This window comes from Nycticebus coucang, chromosome 5 (genome assembly GCF_027406575.1).
Source record: "Nycticebus coucang isolate mNycCou1 chromosome 5, mNycCou1.pri, whole genome shotgun sequence".
NCBI lineage: Eukaryota > Metazoa > Chordata > Mammalia > Primates > Lorisidae > Nycticebus > Nycticebus coucang.
The window spans coordinates 95371663-95394200 of record NC_069784.1 but is presented as its reverse complement, the minus strand read 5'-3'; the positions used below and the strand labels follow the sequence as shown (position 1 = coordinate 95394200).

At 39.9% G+C, this 22538-nt stretch overlaps 1 protein-coding gene across 1 annotated transcript in view; it reads right to left on the bottom strand.

Moving 5' to 3' along the window:
- Nucleotides 1-22538, bottom strand: part of SLC35F1 (solute carrier family 35 member F1) — a 446439-nt gene that overhangs the window by 22164 nt on the left and 401737 nt on the right. Inside the window, exons 5-7 of the mRNA XM_053591164.1 lie at nucleotides 19013-19169; nucleotides 17078-17130; nucleotides 9367-9521 (exon numbers count right to left, since the gene is read on the bottom strand). Coding sequence (XP_053447139.1) covers nucleotides 9367-9521; nucleotides 17078-17130; nucleotides 19013-19169 — 365 coding nt within the window. The remainder of the gene's footprint in view (nucleotides 1-9366; nucleotides 9522-17077; nucleotides 17131-19012; nucleotides 19170-22538) is intronic.

Here is a 22538-nt window from a genome sequence, read left to right as displayed (position 1 = left end):
CATACTTTTCTTTTCTTCCTGCACAAACAGCTTGACTGTATTTTCTAGCCACCTCTGCAATTAGGTGTGGCCATGTGACTGAGTTCTGGCTGATAGAACAGGGCAGGGTTATAGACACAGCAAAAGCCTCCAGGCTGTCTCACAGAGAGTCTTTTGGGAGACTTCAAGTGCCTAGCCCAGGCATTAGCTAACTTTTTCTTAAAGAGCTGGATAGTAAATATTTTAGGTTTATGGGTCAATACTCTGTCACAACTACTCAGCATTGCAATTGCAGTTCCAAAACAGCCATGTGTAATGTGTAATAAAATGGGCTTTAATAGAACTTTGTTTATAAAAACAGGGGTCTGGCTTACAGGTCATGGTTTTCTGACCTCTGCCCCTGAGGATGTGAGAGCCACAAGATGGAAGGAATATGGGTTCTTGAATGGCTCTGCAGGGCTGCACCCCTCCTCTACTGCTAGAAACTAGCAACCCCTATGCTAACTAATTCAGCAAGATAGAAGCCTCAAAAGAGGCTATACTGAGTTACTGTGAAGGAGAAAGCCAAGTTCAAACATTCATTGATCTTTCACCTGAGTATTTCATGTGAAATGTTTTTGAGCCTCAGTGATACTTGTTTCCCTAATTCTCTACTGACTAGTGAAAGTTTAAAAAGAGAACATAAAAGGCTAAGTATTACATTTTAAATCTTCCATTTATAATTACATTTGGGCACTATGAGCTTAAAATTCATAGCCTTTTAAGATGCCATCCTTACAAGAGAGAAATATAACAAGCTCCTTAGGAAGGTATTTTCATAAATAAGATGGAAATATTGCTTTTATGGCACAAGTTAAGGCTGCCTGCCTTGGCTTTTAAAGTGCAGTTCCATTACTGAAATTGCTCACTGCCACAGAGGATCAACAGGGTTGCTTGGCTGAAGGTGCTGATTCATGTCTAATGAAAGATTCCACTCCCGATGAAAGTTTCCAACTTCTGCAAATTCTCTGGCATTGATGCTCAGATGTTAAGGATACTTGAAATTGCTGTACTATTCAAGTCCTGGTATCTCCTCCTTCGTATTAATCTGCCTGGTGGTTTTTGATGTTCCTATCATCTTTATTTATAAATAAAGAGTTAAGCTCTAAATCAGTGGCTGGCACATAGCAGGCACAGAATAAATATATAATGGCTGGGTTAAGTTCTTTTACACGGAAATGTAACACATAATAATATACTATTATTATGAACCCATGTCCAGAGTTATTAAACTTAGCTTGCCAAATCTCTTATAACAACAACAACACAACAAAATAGTAACAGCAACTTGCAGATGTGGGGTATCATTTTAGTGGCTGACAGGATAGAGCTGTCAGGATAGAGCATGGAGCTCTGCATCCATCCTCGTAGGATGTAACTGAGATTGCTAGCAGAGATAATTGACATTAAGGAACTTTTTGAACTATTTTATAACTCATATCAATTACAAAAAGTTTATCTGGTATAAAGATGAGACTAAAACACACGAAATGTCTTTTTAATGAAAATGTGCAGATTAAATCCTATAAAATTTACATTAATCATTTTACCCAGGATAGTTGAAGTGAGCTTCTTGGACGAGTTATTTTGAAATTCTCTCTCTCCCTTGTTTTAATAGTGAGTATTTAGAGAAAATAAAAACATTTTCCTGATGTAAGAATAGGAGGCTTATGGAGGCCTTCCCTTCTAAGATATCACTCTTCAAGTGATATCTGAAGAGTGTGGACATTTGTGGTTTCGGGCTTGAGTGCAATAAGCTAATGGTCTGCGTCAGTGGTTTTCGACTTTTTTTTTATCTCACGGCACATTTGAACCTGTAGTTAAACTTCCACGGCACACTTAAATTATGTTGATTTAAAAAAAGAGGAAAAGAAAGAATATACTTACTGGGCTTTGAACTCCTTCAAGAACTTAATTTAATTAATGATCTTGGAAAAATTTTTGCAGCACACCAGTTGAAAATCACTTGCTAAGCAAAGTATCTAAAGGGGACTTGGAGAGAAACCACAACGTTCATCTTTTCTCTATTAATTTCTAGTTTATTTTAATGAAGCCACAAAAATAACATATTCTTATGAAATTACTGTCAACTTTACTCCAATTCTGTGGCAATTTTTTCTTTCTTTCTTTTTTCTTTCCTTTTTATTTTTTGGAGACAGGGTCTTACTCTGTCACCCAGGCTGGAGTCCGGTGGCATCATCGTAGCTCATTATAACCTTGAATTCCTGGGCTCCAGCAATCCTCCCACCTTAGCCTGTTGAGTGAAGTAGCTGGGATTACAGTCACACGTCACTACACCCGGCTAGTTTTTATATTTTTTGTAGAGATAGGGTCTGGCTTATTATCCAGGGAGATCTTGAATTCTTGGCCTCATGCAATCCTCCTACCTCAGCTCCCAAAGTGCAGGCATCAGCACCATGCCCAAACTCTGCAGCAATATTAAGCCTTAAAAAGGTGATAGTAAGTGTATGAAATAAGCCATCATCCACTTTAAATGTTTAGCAAAAAGTAATTTTCTGCATATTCAATATTGACCTTTATTTTCCTGGAGAATATTCAGTACATGATGGAATATAGTGAAAAAAATATTGGTGTTTTAACAACCCCCAAATATTTTGTATTTTTGGTTGTCACTTAAAAATTCTATTTTAAGCAAAAGAATTCAGTTAAAAGTGACTGATAAGATACTTTCCACATGTTTATGCATGAGACTCCAGGTGTGCCTTTTCAAGCAAGGAATAAGGAGGGGAAAAATTCATACAAAATTGTTGAAAGCTACACCTGGTTACAAACTCTTAAAATAAGATTAAAAGTCCCCAAAGTGAATGAGATAAAGATTACTGATCCTGAATCATATATTTAATCGTAGAAATGTATCACTGATGGCCATTGTTTGTGCATTAGCTAATTTAATCTCTTCATAAACTCCACAAGGCAAATCTTATCACCTGGAAGTTTGGAGAGAATAAGTAACAGGTTCGAGTAAAGAGTACACAGATGCCACAATTTAAACCGAGGCTCTTTGGACTCTGAAGTCCATTCCCTTTTGGCCACACCGTACTGCTAAATTCACACTTTCCAAGGTAGCCAGTGAAGTAACCCTCTTACTCCAATTTATTTTCTCCCCACGTGATGTGGTGTTTTCTTTACTAAAATCACATATTAGCAGGGGAACAAAACTACTTCAATCCTTTCCAATACGATTTTTCTCCTCAGCTCTTACTTATTTGGGGTGGGAAAGAGGTTGATGTAATCATTATATAGTTTTAAAAGAGAAAAACATAAATATGAACTCACCTGATGATTATATCATCTACTTTGGGTTACAAAACATAATGAAAGTGTTTTTGCTGACTTTTGTTTATAATTTTTTTGAGTGTGATTCTTCCTGAAGCAGGTCGAGGTCCTACACAGGATCAGAAAGGGTTAAACACTAGCCAGGAAATTCAACAGGGTACAGAGTGTCTGTGGGTGGAGAACATGTCTTTGTCACCCAGACGTGGCTTCCACACGTCCCAGCTGGCCTGGCTTGGAGCCAGCATACCCTATTGTCCTGGTGTAATTGATTGTTAGTCCCCTTTGGCAGGCAGAATAAGGCACCCGGTGACATTCCTGTCCTCATCCCAGACTTCCTTTATAGCATAAAACGGACTTTGTGGTTAAATCAAGGATTTTGAGGTGAGGAGATTATCCTGCATTATCCAGACAGGTCCTCATGTTGCGGTGACCCCCAAACATAAAATTATTTTCATTGCTACTACGAAAATAATTTTGTGGTTGGAGGTCACCGCATCATGAGGAACTGTGTCAAAGGGTCGCGGCATTAGAAAGGTTGAGAACCACTGGTTTAGAAAAAGGAGAAAGAGCCACAAACTAAGGAACGTAGGCGGCATTTAGAACAGTGTGTTTCAACCTTTGTTATCTCACGGCACACTTGGACCTTTAGTTAAACTACTACAGCACACTTAAATTATGTTGATAAAAAAAAAGAGTAAAAAAAAGAATATGCTTACTGAGCTTTGAACTTCTTTTGAAAATAATTTCATTAATGATCTTTAAAAATTTTTGTGGCACCCCTAAGATCCTCTCACAGCACACACCAGGGTACCAAGGCACACTGGTCGAAAATCACCCCAGATGGACAGGGCAAGGAAGTGAATTCGCCCTTACAACCTCTGAAAGGAACACAGCTCAGCTAACACTGTATTTTAGCCCAGTGAGTCTTCTGACTTTCAGAATTGTAAGATAGCAAATCTGCATCATTTTAAGCAATATATTTGTGATTACTTGTGACAGCAGCAAAAGGAAACTAAGACCCTTTCCATTTCAAACCTGTCCTGTTTGTCTGATACATATAAGGTGACAGAGTTTGTAACAGGTCAAGCTCTGACCTTAAAAAGCCAATATACCCTCAAATTGAGAAACATGCATGTTAATCTCTTCCTGGGTTTGGCTTTGGGGTCTCTGAGGACCGGTAAAGCTCATTTTCTGGGCTGTCCGTGGATTGCTATAGATTCACTGTTCTGAATTCAATCATGTTGTCAGGTAATAAAGAACAGAAATGCACACCACTTCTCAGAAATCTTATAAAATTAGAGTTTTTGAGACCACTATACCATTCAGATAGACTAATTTAGAATGAGGTCATTTGCTTCCCAGGACCAGGGGGCTTTATTGTCAGCGTGGCAGTCAGCACAAGAGGGAGAGATGCTGCACACAGTGGAATGATGCTGAGGAGAAAGGAAAATGTTTTTCCAAGAGTGAAAAAAATGACAATAAGCGACTAATCAATGTTGGGCAGGAAAGTTGCATTTAGTCATTTAGCTCTGCCTGGGTAAGCAACATCTGTGAGAACACAGCCCTCCCTCCAACTTGCAGATATTTTTAACCAGACCAGAAACTTATCTAAAGACATCATCATTAAGTGAAAGAATCAACCATGACTGAAGATGGTAGTGAAACCAAATGAGATCTGGAGGTCACTGGTCCAATCCCCAACACCACTGCATGAGGCCCATCCACATTCCCTCTCTCACAGCTATGTCCAGGCTTCTCCAGCCCTCAGACTTCCCATCACAGCCTGTTCCCCTCTTGGAGGGGATTCTGCTGGCATCTAGCGGGTTGAGGCCAGGGGATGCTGTTAGACATCTTAAATAATGCAGAGGACACCCACTATGACAAAGAGAACCCAGTCTAAAAGGTTGACAGTGCCATGGTTGGGAAATAAGTTCATGGAATTCTATGTAGCTATTGAAAATAATCTTGTAGATTAGCGATTCTCAACTGTGATTATATATTAGGATATTTGATCTGATCACCTGAAGAGTTTTTTAAAGTCCTTACAGCATTATACTTTCTGGGTCAGGCCCCAGGCATGGCTATGTGATTGTAGGTGAATCTTTCTAGGTGATTGTAATGTATGGCTAGAGTTGAGAACCACCAGTTTAGACTCGCATTATATAGAGACATTAAATCACATGGAAATATATACATGTTAGGTTTAAATAAATCATGACAAAAATAGGTGTGGTGTAACTAAATATTTATTATAAAACATATATGAACTGTAAAATACGGGGTGTCCCAAAGGTGGCCCCTAAAGTGGCCATGCACAGGTAACATGTGAAATTATAGCTAAATGTACTTTTCTTTACAAAATAGTCATGACAAAATTTTCAAAATATTTACAAAATATTCTCTGGCCACCTCTTCATAAAATTTTGCCATGAATCTTTTGTGAATACAGGTATATTTAGTTACAATTTCCTATTTTGCCTACCTATAGAGACATTAGGGGCAGACTTTGGGACACCTTATATATGTAAAACAGCCACAATGTGTAGCAGCATTTATTTGTATTTTCTGATTTTCTCATAACAAATATGCATCTCTTTGTAATAAAAGACAATAGATGATTCCAGAAAATAGTTTTGCAGTTTCTTATAAAACTAAATATGCCACTGTACAATCTAGTAATTGGGCTATAAGGTGTTCATCTTGGAGAAATGAAAACCCCTATTTACAAAAAATCTGTATATAAATGTGGCTTTATTTATTATAGCTCAAAGTAGAAAGAACTCAAAAGTCCTTCACTAGGTAAATGGTTAAATAAACTATGGTACATCCATGCCATGGATTACTACTGAGCAGTAAAAAAAGGTGAGCTGCTAATATATACAACAACCTGAACGAATCTTCAGAGAGTTATGCTGAGCAAAAAAACTCAGTCCTCAAAAGGTGACATGCTGTATCATTACACTTATATAATATTCTTGAAATGACAACTTTATGGAAATGGAGAACAACTTAGTGGTTTCATGGAGTCAGGGGTGGGTAAGAGGGAAGTAGGTGTGGTTTTGAAAGGCAACATGAGGAATCCTCTCATGAAAATGTCCTGGATGTTGGCTGTGTCAATGTTAACATCCTGATATTGTACTATAGTTTTGGAGGATGTTATCAACAATGGAAACTAGGAGAAGGGTAACTGGAAGCTCTGCATTATTTTTCAAAACTGGATGTGACTTCACAATTACATTAAAAGTTTAATTAAAAAAAGACAAGTCTGGCACAGTGACTCATGCTTGTGACCTTAGCATTTTGGGATGCTGAGGCAGGAGGATCACCTAAATTCAGAAGTTCAAGGTTGCAGGGAGCTTTAATGGCACCCCTGCATGTTAGCCTGGACAAACAAGTGAGAACCTGTCTTAAAAACAAAACAACAAAAACAATACAAATCAATTTTAACTAGAAAAAAACACCTACTGTATTGGATCAATTTTCTTAAGGACATTTATCTTACAAATAGTAACAAAATTTATGTGCATAGTAAAAAAAAAAAACCCATTGCTGTAAGAAATAAAAATCTCCATTATACCTTTAAATTGGTGAATACAAGAATTTTCAGATAATACATTTTCCCTTCTGATGGCATGATGAGGGATTACTACATGGTTTCCTTCTCAGCAACATAATTTATCCTAAGTAGTAACATACAAATGACGGGAGGAGAGGATGGATTGTGAAGGACCAGCCTTTACCTGACTCATCGGCCTTCTCAGTTCCTGATGCCTGCAAATGTGAGGAACCCTGAGTTTAACTCAAAGTCAGTGGAAGTGTGAGATGTGACCAACTCAAACAGGAATGAGTACTGTTCGCATACCCTCTCCCTAAAAAACAAGGATTCTCAAACTCAAAGCGTCTGACTCAGGGGGTTGGGGGAAGCCTGTTAGGAGTGCAGACTCCCCCTTCCCCCAGACACTGATTCTGTGGCTCCAAGGTTTGGTTCACGAATCTGTATTTTTAGCAAGCACCCCGGTGAAACCAGACTTTTAGGAACACTGTCCCTCAGGCATGCTGACAGGGTCTGGATTGCCCACAGTCCTCCATCAGAACAATAGATTTTAGTTATCTTTCCTTAAGGAAGATTAAAGGGACTTTTCTAGATCAGAAGCTCGTAAAGCCAAATACAAGGTTAATTGCTAAGAACTGAAGTCATCTGAAGCAATGGATGAGAGGTGGATGCTTAACTGAAGAAGGGAGAATCAAGGTGGTAGCCACGTGCTGTGGTGATGAGATGATGGCCAGGTGGTCTCCAGGGCACTGGAAAACAACTGAGTGTGTCTGAAGAGGGATTTTGAGAGGAGCTGGTCCTCCCAGCACTATGGTCAAGAGCAGCCCTAGGGGAACATATTATGACTTTGCTTTTACCCTTATGAGGACCACAGTGAGCTTGAGAAACAGATTACACCATACAAACAAAACTAATTACAAACAATACATATTGTCCAGTCCTAGATACTTGCTGTTGTTTTTGCCACCACACAGGGAAAAAAAGCTCCGTATAGAATAGGAACTCATGGGGGAGATAGGGAGCTGTCGGCCAGCGGCACAAACTTTCAGTTTTTAGATGAATAAACTCTAGAGACCTAATCATGGTGAAAATAGTTAACAGTATTGCATTTTATACTTTAAATTTGTGAAGAAAGTAGATCTTAACTATCACCACTTGGACAAACAGAAAGAAGATAACTATGTAAGGTGATGGATACGTTAATTAACTTGCTTATGATAATCATTGCACAAGGTATTAATAATATGTAATATACTAAAACATCATATCATCATACACTTTAAATACTGTGCACAGGTGTAAATTTTATTCATCAATTACATATACTTCAATCAGGCTGGAGGAAAAAACAGGAACTTTATCCCTATCTACTGGCACGGCCCCTTCCTCGGCCTCTCCAGTCTTCCAGATCTGTTTCCAGTCCTTGTAGCAATTAACCAGCCCTGTTTGTGAGCCCTTTTCCATCCTTTTGGTCCTTCTCTGTTTCTTGGTTATGATTTTGGCTTCTCTCAGTAATAACTCTGATTATTCACTCCCCTGCTGTGCCTCTGGTCCTCACAAATGCAACCTCTCATCATTTTTCTAAGGAGCTCCAAGCCCAGTTTCACCAGGTTGAAGCTGCTCTGGCCACACCCAGCTGTAATATCACTGGTGAAGCACTTGGCTAGAAGTGGCCAGAGCAGTGCCTCCTTTCTGCCGCACCTTCTTTTCCCTGTCCTGGTTTGTTTTATCTTCTTGGACATTCCGTATAAGCCTGTTTCACACTGGGTCATGTCCCCATGGGCCCTTACCTTAAAGAACTAGTGAAGGAATGGCAGGTGATCTTTGCTCACCCACTGATTCTAATATTCTAATTCATTGCTATTGGCTGCAGTGAGTGTGGTGTCAAAAAAAGCAGCATCTAACTTCAGCGTGCTGTGATCCATGAGCCTGGTGTGCCGCAGGTGACGATGTGGGCAGAGTCTTGCATGCTCAGAAACTGCCATCTTTGGACTGGACAGTCTCTTCTTTTCTTCAGGGCTCATGCATTAACTGCGAATCCTTCACAATATCTCCCTGCATTCCTTTATTCATACCCAAATCTCTTAAAAAAGAAACTATTTCTATTCATGTTTGGTATATAAACGCCTGCACAGCAGTAACTGCAGGAATTGTGCCTTTTCTCTAAAGAGAACATACTCTTCCAATGCCTCTGGGAGAATCCATGTTGTGGTTGTAGTGCGAGAATTATACAGCTTTGGGTTGGAAAAAGAGCAGCCTTTGAGCTGAGTGATAAGCCCTTCCTTATCTGGCTATTTCTTATCTTTTATTATCAATTGTCTAGAGTTAATCATCTCTTAGGACAATTCTGTCTTACAGTTGAAATGCAAATTCCCAATCATGGGGGTTAGCAGACAGAGTTACATTCAATTCCCGACACCAAATCAGGGCATTCCACACTGGGGCCTTTCTACCCACACACATTTTTCCTACAGAGTGTCATCTTCAACTCAACTTACCTTGTAGTGGAAGAGAAACAAGCCACAGAACAGGCTGTACAAATCCGCCGTGAGCAGAGAGAGGTTGACCGAAGTGGCGCTGGTTTTCTTGATGACGACTGGCATAAAGCTGTAGAGACCAAACATGCAGGCACTGAAGCCGACATACAGCAGCCCTGGGGAAGGACAGAGAGGACAATGTCAGGGCCACCTCTGGCGTCTTCAGCATCCATGGTGGGAAGAGGAGATGGGGAATATGGGCCACACCATTCATCACCCACAAAAGGCAGTTTTTTTTTCCCGCTACTCACTGGTGTTTATTATTGGATAACACATGGCAAAAAATCAAACAGATTAAGAGTAAAATTTGGGGTGTGAAAAATGAACCTTCTGCTTCTTCCACACAGCTGACATTTTGGTTCTTCTGGGAAGGAGTGCCTCTTAGTGGCTACAGTCAGAACACAGGATCAAGGTTTCTGAATTCTATTTCCAACTGTGCTGTAGTTAATTTTTGCTACCCATGTACTTGTATTTTAAAACTTCTTTTGCTTCTTACATTTTTTATTTGCAAAATAGAACAAAACTGCTTGGCAGCAGGTATTTGTCGCCATGATGAATAATTAACGACACAACCCTTACAACTGACAGGCTTACATTGTAGAGAATTGGGCTTACGTGAACTTGGGCAGACCAGTTCATTGCTCTGAATATGAGTCATCAGTCACTGTCTTCCAGATTCATAAATCCTGTGCAGACCCACTCCCCTAGCACACAGAACCTACCCTCCCATCTCCTTTCCTAGTCTGCTGTTAGCTCTCACATGTGGGCTTCAATGCCTGTAAATGCTGCACCGCCACTCTGCCATCTCTCTCTGTACAGTTGTGCCTAGTCAAACAATTGTTAATATTAATTCCCCGACTACTCAGTTTTGTAGGGCCCAAAGTGGAATGTTACAGCTGAATCTGGATTTTGGTTCATCTTCTCCCAGATGTTAACACAATACAAATGTGGAAAAATAATGCTCATTCTTTACCTTGAAAGAATAAGGCATAGAATTAGCATGAGTGATAGGATTCAGCAAATCTTTGGGCATTACAATATAATAAAAATAAGCTTTCCAAAGGAATTCTTGATTGAATGTGCCTGGAATGGGCTGGGAGCTCATTGCTTACTCTGAATTTTATGAATTTTGGAGGCTTTGGTAGGTACTGGACACCTAGTCCCTGTAACCAGGAAGATCAGTGATGAGAAATTTGCTTTGCCCATACGAAAAGTACTTATGGTCACAAACCATCATTCCATATGCCTCTTATCCTAAGTATAAGGAAAACCACTTCAGATTCATGTAAAAAGAATTATTATAAACATTCAGTAAGCAAACTCGGTACAACAGCCCCCTCTAGCGTGGTGGAAGTGCCTTCAGAGGAGGATGGAATACCACTTTCTATTTCAGAAGGGTAACTGTCCTGGGTGTATACCCTCCCATTATATCAGAGGGGTTTGAATTCCCCAACACAAGTTTTAATTTGCTAAAACGGTCACATTTCCTGCATTTGAGTTTCATCCTACTTATAGTTCACTTTCCTTTTAATCAAGCTACTAAAAATATAATAAATACTACATGACTTATGGTTAATAGATGAAAAGGCATAAAAATTAATTTGGTATTTTAAAAGAAATATGTGATTAGCAGACTAGAGACAAGAGCTGTCCTCACTAAAAATAATCAAACTTGATCAAAACCCAGTCCAGGCACCAAAGCCTTTTTTTTGAAGGCATTACTGATTTAGATTATACTATGACTGGGCTAGAAAGTTCAAGAATACTACCCTTCCATCATCCTGCATGGACTGTCTGGGGGCTCTGATGTTTTATATTCACTCATTTATTCAACTACTCTTCACTGAGTACCTACTATGCCCTGGGATGTCTGCTATGGGCTAGGAATACGATGAAAAACAGGACAGAAGCTTACAGTTGCTACTAGAACCATGCAGGCAGAAAAGGGTTCCTTACAGAGAACGGCGGGGGCCTGATGGGGGGTTGGGAGGTGCTGCTTTGTGGAGGTGTCACTTAACCTTGCACACTGGGGGACCAAAAGGAGATTTCTGTGGGAGGGGCCAGGTGAAGAATATTGTTAGGCAGGGAAACTTGCACAGGAAAAGACCCTGAGAAGAGTCAGGGCTTCAAGTATTGCAGAAGCTGGCAGAGACCAGAATGGCTCAGCAGAAAAAAAAAAAATGGGCAGTGACAAGAGATAAACTGGAAAATTGGGAGGGGATGGATTATTCAGGGCCTTGGAAAGATTTATGTCTTATTCTAGATGTGGTAGGAAGCCAAGGAGTTTGCAGCAGGTGACTAACAGAATCTGATCCACATAAAAAGATGATGCTGGCTACTCTACAGATAAATGTGGTTTCATAGTCTGTCCATAGCATCAGCATGGCTAGCTGATGGCTTGCTTGGTTTTGCTTGGAATGGCAGAAGAAGGGATGTGGCCAGGTCTGTGAAGACTCAAGAAGCCCTGGAGATGGAATGATGCAGGCAGTGAGAGCAAGAGAAAAGGAGGCATCGAAACTGAGAAGAAGAGACTAAGGGGGGGAGCAGGTTTTCAGGGGAAATAAATGCTCCATTTTGAGTATGTTTATTGTTAGATGCTTATGTATAGGATAAGGATCTGTCAGCAGGGAGCTGGATATATGAAGTCAGATAATTAAGTTTGTGAATGCATGCTAGAAAAAGGTGCTACATACCTCACTGCTGAATATCACTATGGTCACCTTCAAGGTATTCCCCTAGGGAAGCTATGCACTGACGCCATCACCTAGTCCACCCTTCAAAGCAATTTTGGAACTCTTTTACTGGAATGGCCATCAGATCTGTCATAATTGGAGGACTCAGATTTTACAAGCGCAATTGGTGAGCCAAGGAGAGTAGGAAAATAGACTGGCCAGGATGTTTATAGCTTAAGTATGTTAAAAGCTACAGAGCTCAGATGTATGGGGACAGGAGTGGAAGACACACTGTCACAGTTGATTGCTTTGCTCATGATATGTATCCTGCTTATAAAACAGAAAAAAAAATATCCTGTTTTATAAGCAAAGCATGGTCAGCCAAATAAACACACAATTAAATTGAGAGATGGATTGTGGTATTGTTGAATGTTGCTGATTCGCTATTTGGTGGACATTAGCAAGTTAATGGATGTTAGGAATACATCTGAAGGCCCAGCTTGTTGCCCAATTGATTGACATGATCAACAAATGAACTAAATTACTTTCTGACTGAGAACACTATAAAGGCTGCAATAACTACATTTATAGACAATGTATGTGAATGACCCTTTCTTATTTGAAATGTTTTCTCTTTTTCTCAAGATAGAATTTGGTCACTCTTGTCATTCACTAAATAGATTTAAGCACAGAGGTTGGAAATAATACTATCAGCTAATATGGATTGAGGGCTTACGAGGTGTCATGTACTTTATGTACATTAACTGATCTCCATTGTAATGCTGATAACTATTGTTATCTTCTTTAGATAGGAAATTGGCTTATAGAGAGTATTAGTCAAGGAGCACAGTCCATACCAGGTTCAATAGAGGATATTTAATATGCTGCACAAGCTGCACAGTTGTTTGAATGAGTAAACAGGAAATGGATGGTGAGGCAACCCCTGGATTAGCAACAGCAGGGAGGTACCCCCTACCCCAGCAGCTAGAGAAACATAGGAAGGGGGCCATGCTATCAGAGGTCAGAAGTTGGGGAAACCCAGAGGTAGAATCACAGGAGATTCAGTCATCCCCAGAGATCCCATCTCAAAGGGAAACTGGGAGAAATGCTCTGGTTTCTTTCTTCCTCCCACCTCCAGTCTCCCTCTACCATCCCCCATTGGTCAAACTAGCTGGAAGGCAGTTTCTGAGTTAGGTTGAGAAGTGGAGTTTGCATGAGCAGAGCAGAAGATGCGGTAAGAAATGGATCTGTGAGCAAACAGGCAAGAGACCAGCATGGGTTAGACAGTGCAGCTCTGTATACTTTTATATTGTTTGTAAAAACTTTTCTTTAATAATAAAAATGTGATTTTTGTTACAGTTTAGGCTATCCTTGATAACCAGACCAAAAAAGAAAAAGAAGAAAAAGAAGATGACCAGCACATAGAGGTTGAGTAACTTGCCCTCAGGCCACACGTGCTTTACATTATTGTTACACAGATTGCTTAGTTATGATGAAGGGAAATAAGGCTTTGAAGGAGAAGTCTATTTGACTCCAGTACATACTCCCTTTATGTATGAGATTTTTGATATGTGTATATACACTATCTATCTGTAGCAGGTGTCTGTGGAGGCTGCATGTATTTATCTCGGCTCTTTCTTTTATCTCATCTCACTGCTGCTCTTTCTCTTTCCTTTAAATACACTAAATCTAAAATATTACTTTTACTTTTAAAAATAATGACCAGGTTAGATGACTTCCCAGAACTCATGCTCTGGCCTAAATCTACCCAGGGCACCGGGCTGGCTGGGTTTGCTCAGAGGGCAAATTAGTCCCACCGCAGGTAGCTATGAGGCTGCTCAAGTTGCCTCAACTCCTCGGGCCTCAGAGTCAACGTGAGTTTTTTAAAAAAGGATATATTCTTAATTATCTTTAAGGTCCTTTCTGCTTGTTAGCCCCATTATTCCATCTTCAGGGAAAGGCCAGATTTCTTGTTTTGGCTAGGAATAAAAATCAAAACCCAAACCAGCATCAAGCACAACCCATGAGGAAGCCTCTACACCATACACTTGGGCCCTGACCCCCAGCACAGTTTCCTTCCTTGTGACTTTGACTTTCACATCTGCTTGTTCACATGTTCCTTGACACAATCCAACACAGGGAATAAAGGGAGCGTCGAAGTTATTTACTAGATCTCTGAGTTGACTCTAACATCCCTGCTCCGGGGAGGACATGTTAGCTATATTAGGTCCTACATTCCACTTTAGTTTCTGATTAGATAATCACCAGTCTTTCTCTTCAGAAGAGTAAAACAGTGGAATAAAAGCAAACAACAATAACTATTATTTTCTTGCCTTTAATTGCTCTGTATTTTGCAATTGGCCAATGTTATAGGAAAATAAAATAATCTGTTTCAGAAATTGCCTTTAAGACCAGAAAATATAAAATATATTTATCATCCCACTTAACTACTTACCTCATAGGGGGAAAAAATCTTTTTACTTTAATAGAGTGACAACCACATGAGCGTCCAAAAGATTGTATAAGGTAGATTACTAATATGGGGAGAAATCCACTGACAGATCATGGGAAATGAAGACCTTCTTGGGTTCTGGTCTATCAAAACAATGTATCCCTGCAGCAGGACACAGCGATCAGAGTTGGGTGAGTAGACATCCCAGGGAGTGCAGGGAGGGTCTGAGAGGATGCTGCCCCTGGCCTGGTGCCTGCCTGTTTGGCCCAGGAGTTCAATGGCTCTTATGCCATCTCCCAGTTCTCCAGAAAGAAGGTGCAATATCCAGCAGAAAGTCCCCTGCCATTGTCTCCACCACTTCCTTTCGTCTGTATTTTGCAAGGTGAGAAAGGGCAGAACAGGATCGTCTTCTTTGTTTGTGATGCATCACTTGCTCACATAATAAACATTTATACACTACATGTCGTGTGCCTAGCACTGAGACAAACAATGGAACCTCGCTGTAAGTCAGGATGGGATAATGAGGACAACAGGGCCCTGGTGTCACACACCCCCAACTCAACCCTACAAATGCTTCACAAAGAGGATGAATATGTGATTATATTTTCAAGGCCATTTCCTATCAATACATAATAAATGTGCATATTTATGGAGTACATGTGGTATTTTGATACATGTTTACAATGTGTAATGATCAAGTCAGGGTAATTGGGATATCTATCACTTTAATCATTTATCAATTATTTTTGTGTTGGGAACATTCTAAATCTCTTCTAGGCTGTTTTGAAATACACAATAAATTGTGAACTCTAGTCACCTTTCTGTGCTCTGGAGGCCATTTTGGCCTCATTTCCAATCAGGAATTGAAAGGATATCTCTGGAGCGTGTTCCTTTTATATGCCCTTCCTCATCCTCGACCACAGGGAACTGACATCTTAATGGCAATATGAGAGCTCATAATAAAACTATCTTTTGACGATGCATTTAACTAACACTGAATTATAACAGAACCTCAGTGGATGTGCAGGGGGCATCCACATAAGAGAAGACAAATTCTTGTCTTGCTTGCTATCACCATCAACATCAGATTAATTTATACTCGTGGACCAGCTGCATGTGAACTGCTGTCAAGCAGGGGTCACATTTTGTTTACTGGCTTTGAAAGTCACAAAGGCAGATGTTTCTGGAACCTGCAGCTACTTTCTTTCCCCTCCCTGCTACTGTCTTCTTCTTCTTCTCTTCTCCACCCCCTCTGTTGACTTTTTTTTATTTTTTGAGACCTGGTCTCACTCTGTCGCCCAGGCTGGAGTGCAATGGTGTAGTCACAACTCACTGCAGCCTCAAACTTCAAGCGATCCTTCCACTTCAGCCTCCCAGGTAGCTACAAATACGTGCAACCATGCCCAGCCAATTTTTTGAAGTTGGTCTTGAACTCCTGGCCTCAGGTGATCCTGGCCTTCCAAAGTGCTGGGATTAAAGGTGTGAGCCATTGTGCCAAACACGAATTTTCATTTAATTTATAACATTCTGCAGCAAAATTTGAGAGAAATGAAATGACGGGACTCTGTGATAGACACAGGGCTGGTCAACCCTTGCCATATCTAGAAATAACCCCTGATAATCCCTGGGGAGAGTCAGACAGATTTCATAGCTCACAGTGTGCCTTCAGAGGGAATTACTTTGGTAGCAAGTCAGCCTCAGGTGCTCAGGGCTGGGGGCCAGTAGGTAAAGTGGTGCAGGGGAATTCTTGTCATCATCGCCCTTCCTCATAAAGATGGGATTTGAAGCTGTCCATTGTATCAAAGCTCAGACAAGCTGGACAGAGGGCTCAAGCAGTCAGCCACAGTATGGGGACACACTTACCTCAGCTGAGACATTGACCTTCTGAGGGTACTAAATGTCAGTCCCTTCCAGTGCTAGCTGTGATCCATCATCAGAGCATCACTAGGATCTTAAAATCATTGTCCTAGATTTTTTAGAGTAAAGTAACTTATGAAACAGTTAGAAAGGAGATGGCCTAGCTCAATGCATGTCTGGTATTTTCTAAGTCCATTTGGAGGCGATTAACCATTTCTTGCAGCAAACTGTTCCCTTCTGAAAAGGATTTTATGGGCTCAGAATGCCCATGTCACTGTTTCCTTCCATGTCTTTTTGATATGCTCAGTTTTTTGCCTTTACTAAAGTGGCACGTCCTAATGGTCACATCCATTTAGTGTTTCTTGACTAGAGCAAATTGGGGTCATATATGTCCTATCCCTGCCTCGGGGCCTTTCTTCCTTCTTGTTGGTCTTTAACCTAATAACACACTTCTGTGTTATAACTAATGGCATCTTGATGAGGATAATGGGCAGAAGCTCAATTAGGAAATATTATGAGTCACATGGATCCGTCTGTGCAGGAGCGCCTAACGTGACAGGAGAATCACGTTTTCTCTTATCTCTGCCATTTGAAATCCCTTCCTTGTCTGTGCTTCACCTGTCCACATCACTCTTCAGACACATCTCTCAGGTTTACTGAAAACGGCATCTCAGGTGAGCAAGCTTCTTACCTATTTGCCAGTCCCAGGGTACCTTTAACAGCTCCTTGTGCTCCATTATGGCTCTGCAAATTCAAAGAAATCAGACCAGATGAGCAAGATTTGAACACACTCACTTTCCCTTTTCCTTCTCACTTATCAGATTTACACAACTAACTGAAGCAACCAATTGACTTTCAGAAAGAGCTTTGAGCCACTTAGAGGCAAGCCTACGGAGGCAGCTGCACTTATCGCTGAAGGATTGGAAGGTGTGGCCTGTAGCAGAGAGCTGTGCCAGGCCACAGCGGAGCTCCACCCTTCCACTGCCCTCCTTGCCCTGACAGTCTACCCATAGCCTTTGTTCCCGATCCTGTGGATGCTTTCTAAAAAGCAAACAGTGAGGTTCTGGCAATTTCTGTGCTTACAGGTTTAATCAGTTTTCTGAATGAGCATTTACTAGGGCAGTGGTTCCCAAAGTTAAACGTATACATAAAGCATCTGGAGAGCCATAAAAACACTATTTCCTGGGCTCCATCCCTAAAGATGCTGGGTCTGTAGATCCCCATAGGGTCTTGGATGCACATTTTTGACAAGTTCTCAAGTGATGCCAGGGCTGCTGGTCAGCGGACCACACTCTGAGAATCACTCACTGCTCTAAAAGGAGACCAGTTGGCACCACTCCCCCAGCATTATTACTCTGGTTCCAGTGTGCCTGCAATGTATCCCATTTGCCAAACTCCTCCTAACGCCACCTCCATTACTTTGGCAGCAGTGTCCCCCAAAGGGCGCTCTCAGCTCTAATGGACTATAACTGAAGCAAACGAGCACTAGACCTCTGAACATATTTTTTGGACTGAAGAATAATAACCCATAAAAGGTGCCATCTATCTACAATATATAGGCTATGAATAGCTGAACCAGGCAATTTCTTTTCTTCTCACAAAGCTGAAGCAGCAAATTTGGGAACTTTAAAATGGCATCATGCTTTCGAAATGAACCCAACATAAATCCTTCTGAGACAGTTTTCCCATCTCTGTGCCCCATTTGCTGTGTTTTTCACCAGTATCACAAGACATTGAAATTTGTGTGTGTGTGTGTGGGGGGGGGGGGGTTGTAGAAAATAGCTTATTTGTAAAACATTTTTAAGGTAATAACAGAATATTTTCATAAATAATTTCAGACACTGAATCAATATAATGATAAAGTGCTTGCTTTGTAGAAGAGATTTGGGGAAATCAGAATTGCCTGTTTATAGAAAGAGATGGGGTGAAATTAGATTTGAGGTTATACTATCATCCTTTACCCCTACACGAGACTAAAATCTATGGTTTTTACTGATGGAAAATTATACTTTGTTTGGCATTTATTCTCATTTATTCTCTCAACAAATTCCCAGGCAATAGCCAGCGATTACTTATATGTTTCAATTCCTGAAGTTTTGCAAACCTGGTGCTTTCCACTTTTAGATGCTCAGTGAATGTCTGTTATACATCTTCATTGTTTTAAGAAAAATAGAAATGCTAAATTCTAAGAGATGCATTTGAAATGTGGTTCACTCTTGCAAATCCATGAGAAATAAAAGAACAAATTTAAGACTATCAGTTTTCTAGTGGTGGTTGTCATCACCAGAATGTTCCTTTAGGGAACTGTGATTTTTATGCTTAGTTTTTTTACTTCTCTAAGTAATAACCCATTCACTGGTTTGGGAAAATCAATGTACTTCTAATGCTTATTTTTGCAAATTGTCTTGAAAGCCCATAAAATGTTTTATAACAATGTATAATAAACTTTTTAAGTTTGGAAGAAATTTACTAAAAAAGATACTGAATCGGCAGATTTCATAAGCCCTCTGTGTGAGAGGTTGGTAACTAGTTTCCCACCTTGATATTTTATTTCCCAAGGGCAAAAAATCGTACCACTAAGTCCTGATCATCTCTACTCTCTGAATTTCTTATTCTTTTTACTCACAATTGGATTCCACTGAAAAATGCACCGAAGAGACCGATCATTCCCAGGAATTCCACTCGGCTCAGGGTTCGGATGATGTATTCTTCCCACACGTTAGAGATACCGTAGAGAGTGGCTCCTCCTAAGACCAGGAGGTCCCCGACTAGCTTATTTTCCCCTAGGAACCAAAGAAACAGAGGGGAAGTCATTAAAATGTTCTTAATAATCTGGCACCAGCAAATGCAGCTTCCTTTGCCTATTCTATTCTGACATGTAAATTTCAAAATGAGATTTAGTAGTTTATCTGTGCTCTAAACATCTTCTGATATAGAAAGTTTGGCTGTGTTGACACAGTTAGGTCTTCTTTAGCTGAGAAAGAGACCAGTTTCTTCCAGACCCTCTTTACAAAGCCCAGTGTCTTCTGTCTAGGTAAAGGTCTGTGAATATTGCTAATTCGGGCAGTGTTTTATTTGCTCTAGGGCATTTCCAGCAGTTTAGTGAACATTGTATAGAAAGAAGACAATCAGTGTGAATTTTCACCCTTTGCTGTACAGGGAGAAAAGCTATAACAGAAGCAGTAAAAACTCCTTTTTGACCAAGGACAAAATGTGTACTTGCTCAGAGAATGACATGGAAGGGAATTATGTACTGAAAGTTTCAACTGTCCTTGAGTAACGTAAGAGTGGAAATATATGTAATCCACAATCACATTAATATTTTTCTTTTTTCATAAAAAATCTATTTGTTATAAACTCAGTTTTGGTTGGTTTTGGTTTATGTCCAGTTCTTAATAAATTACTCCAATATTTCATACAATGAGGCAAACTCTTCCCACTCCAGGAAGTGTGAATCCAGCAGAAGAGGGGAGTAGAGACAAGCAGCTAGTCTGGCCTCACTGGTGGCTCTGCACCCCTGTGTCTCGGTCCTGGGCAAGTCAGTGGTGTGGGAGCTCAGCAAACATGCTGCCCTGGGGCACTGGAGGTGTGGGCGGGGAAGGAGGCCCACTGCAGACAGATTCTGAGGATAGAATCAGCATAGCCTTAGGAATCCCAGGCTAGCTGGAAAATCTAGAACTGTAGACCTGGGTTCTCACCATTCAGTGAGGAATACTGAGCATTTGCTGGGTAGTAGCCCTGGGTTCACAGGGAGTGAGCTATCCCTGCTCAGTAGGTGGTCAGAGAACCTGATGAGACCTTGATGAGAAACCAGACACAGGAGGAGGTCCCTAGGAGCATCTTCTAGGGAAATCAAGGTTGCCGTGACAGAGTATAAAATCGTCAGCAACCTAATTCATCTTCCTCATGTGTTGGATATAAAATAATGACGAATTTTTAATTTTAAGTAATTCATTTGAGGAATGACCCATAAAATAAAACATATCTATAACAAAAATTATAATGAAACTGATTCTGAGATATCTCAGAATCTTCTGATGACCTGGGGTCATAACTATGAATATCAATTATTGTTGTACTGGGGAAGTGAGGAAATGCTGCTTAATGAAATTCTTGGTTAATGAAATTAATTTTATATGAATGAATTCAGGAAAACTAGATCATAACGGCGTCTTTTAATCGAATAAGGGAAACATCAATCTTTTAAAAGTTCTAAGAAGAAGACAGACTGTTGGAGTGAATAGTGTCACCAGTGTTTTCCAAACTCCACATCTGTACAGTTACATCCTATCCTGATAACTGGTCTTTGACTCTGAGAAATCTACCCATAAGTACTTTGAGTCTTCGCCAATTCAGCAATAATTATTAATAACAATAACATAATTTTGTGTGACCCTAAATTCAGATGTATTCTCTAAGTTGTCAGTGACAACAAGATTAAATGTTATTTATTATAATTTCACTGGTAATTTTTTGTCACTTTTTAAATCATTTGAAGTGTGTACTTACAACATATAGCATTTAAACATTTACTTAATTAAATATAATTAAATTAACTAGAACAAAATTTTATCTGACTGTATTATAAAATGGGCTATTTGGTATAATACAAAGTGTAAGAAAGTATTAGGACGAATGTTTTGTATCTGAGATTTGTATCTCATTAACTGAAAGTTACAACATATTTCTCCCTATATTTTATACAGTTAATGCAGTAGATATTTGATATTGTAGTACCAGTTTTTATATGATGTTCATGGGAAAACTTAAGCTCAGAAAATCTGTCATTTATGTGTATAGGAAACCATAATGGCTGATATTATTTTGCAAATTTGGGGTAAATAGACAGATTTAAAATTATGAAATGTCCATCCTACCCGATACTTCTCTTCCTTCTTGGAATCTCACACTCTTGGTCATTGTCTACTGTGTTTCAGTTGCTTGTTAACTTGAGTGTCTCATCGCTGCATGCTCCTATTCTCTTACAAAGTAGGGTTGAAAAGGAGGGACATAAGTTACTAGGGTCCCTAATATGGATCCTGGAGCATTATATATTTTCAGTAAATGTCCAAATGAATCGAGGTGACTGCAAAGGTCTGAATCCAAAGTTTTGAGGGGCAACAGCTTTCAATGGAGGTGGAGCTGGGTCTAATCACATCTCTGTCACTTATTAGCTGTGTAACATGGGGCAGGCTATAGAGTCTTTCTGAACTTAATTTCCTCATTTTAAAATGGGGCTATTGTGTGAGTAAATAAAAGAATACATGTAAAGTACTTAGCATAGTATCTGACACGTAGGTGTTCACTAAATGGCAGTGAAAACAAAGAATCAATCATTCCTTTGGATAACCACCTGTCTCTTTGTATTGGGCATATCTCATCTTGGATTGCTTTTTGATTCTAATCAACCCTGTCATAATTGTTTTGCAAAAATTGGTTTTCCTGGCCTGGACTGGTGGTTCATGCCTGTGATCCTTGCACTCAGGGAGGTCAAGGCGGGTGGATTTTGTTTGAGTTCAGAAGTTCAAGACCAGCCTGAGCAAGAGTGAGACTTTGCCTCTACTAAAAAACAGTGAGACCCCATCTCTACTAAAAATAGAAAAAAACTATTTTTTTAAAAAAACTAAGGTGTAGTGATGGTTGCCTATAGTCCTAACTACTTGGGAGGCTGAGGTCAAAGGATTGCTTGAGCCTGGGAGTTTGATGTTGCTATGAGCTATGATGCCACAGCACTCAACCCAGGGTGACATAGTGAGACTGTTAAAAAAAATTTTTTTTTCCTATTAGATTTTTATTTAGTTACTAGAAAGATCATGTTGAGAAGGATATTCATGTGGCGAGGGACAAGAGGGAAAAGTTATTTAAAATTAGTACATGCCACTAGGTCTAGAAATAAATGGTGAGTTATACTATTTTATTCTGGAGTGTTGAAAGACAGTTGGCATAATTTGTAAAATATACCCATCCCCTTAAATACATGAGAGTTTCAAACAGCGGGGCCTACTGTCTTACTTTCCTGGGACTCTCTTAGAGAGAGTCTTACATTTGGGGAAACCCCTCCTTTCTGAGCATTACAGGACAGTTGTTCATCCTAATTTACTATGATAAAACAATTTCTTATAAGGGTCACAATTATGGAAAAATAAGTATTA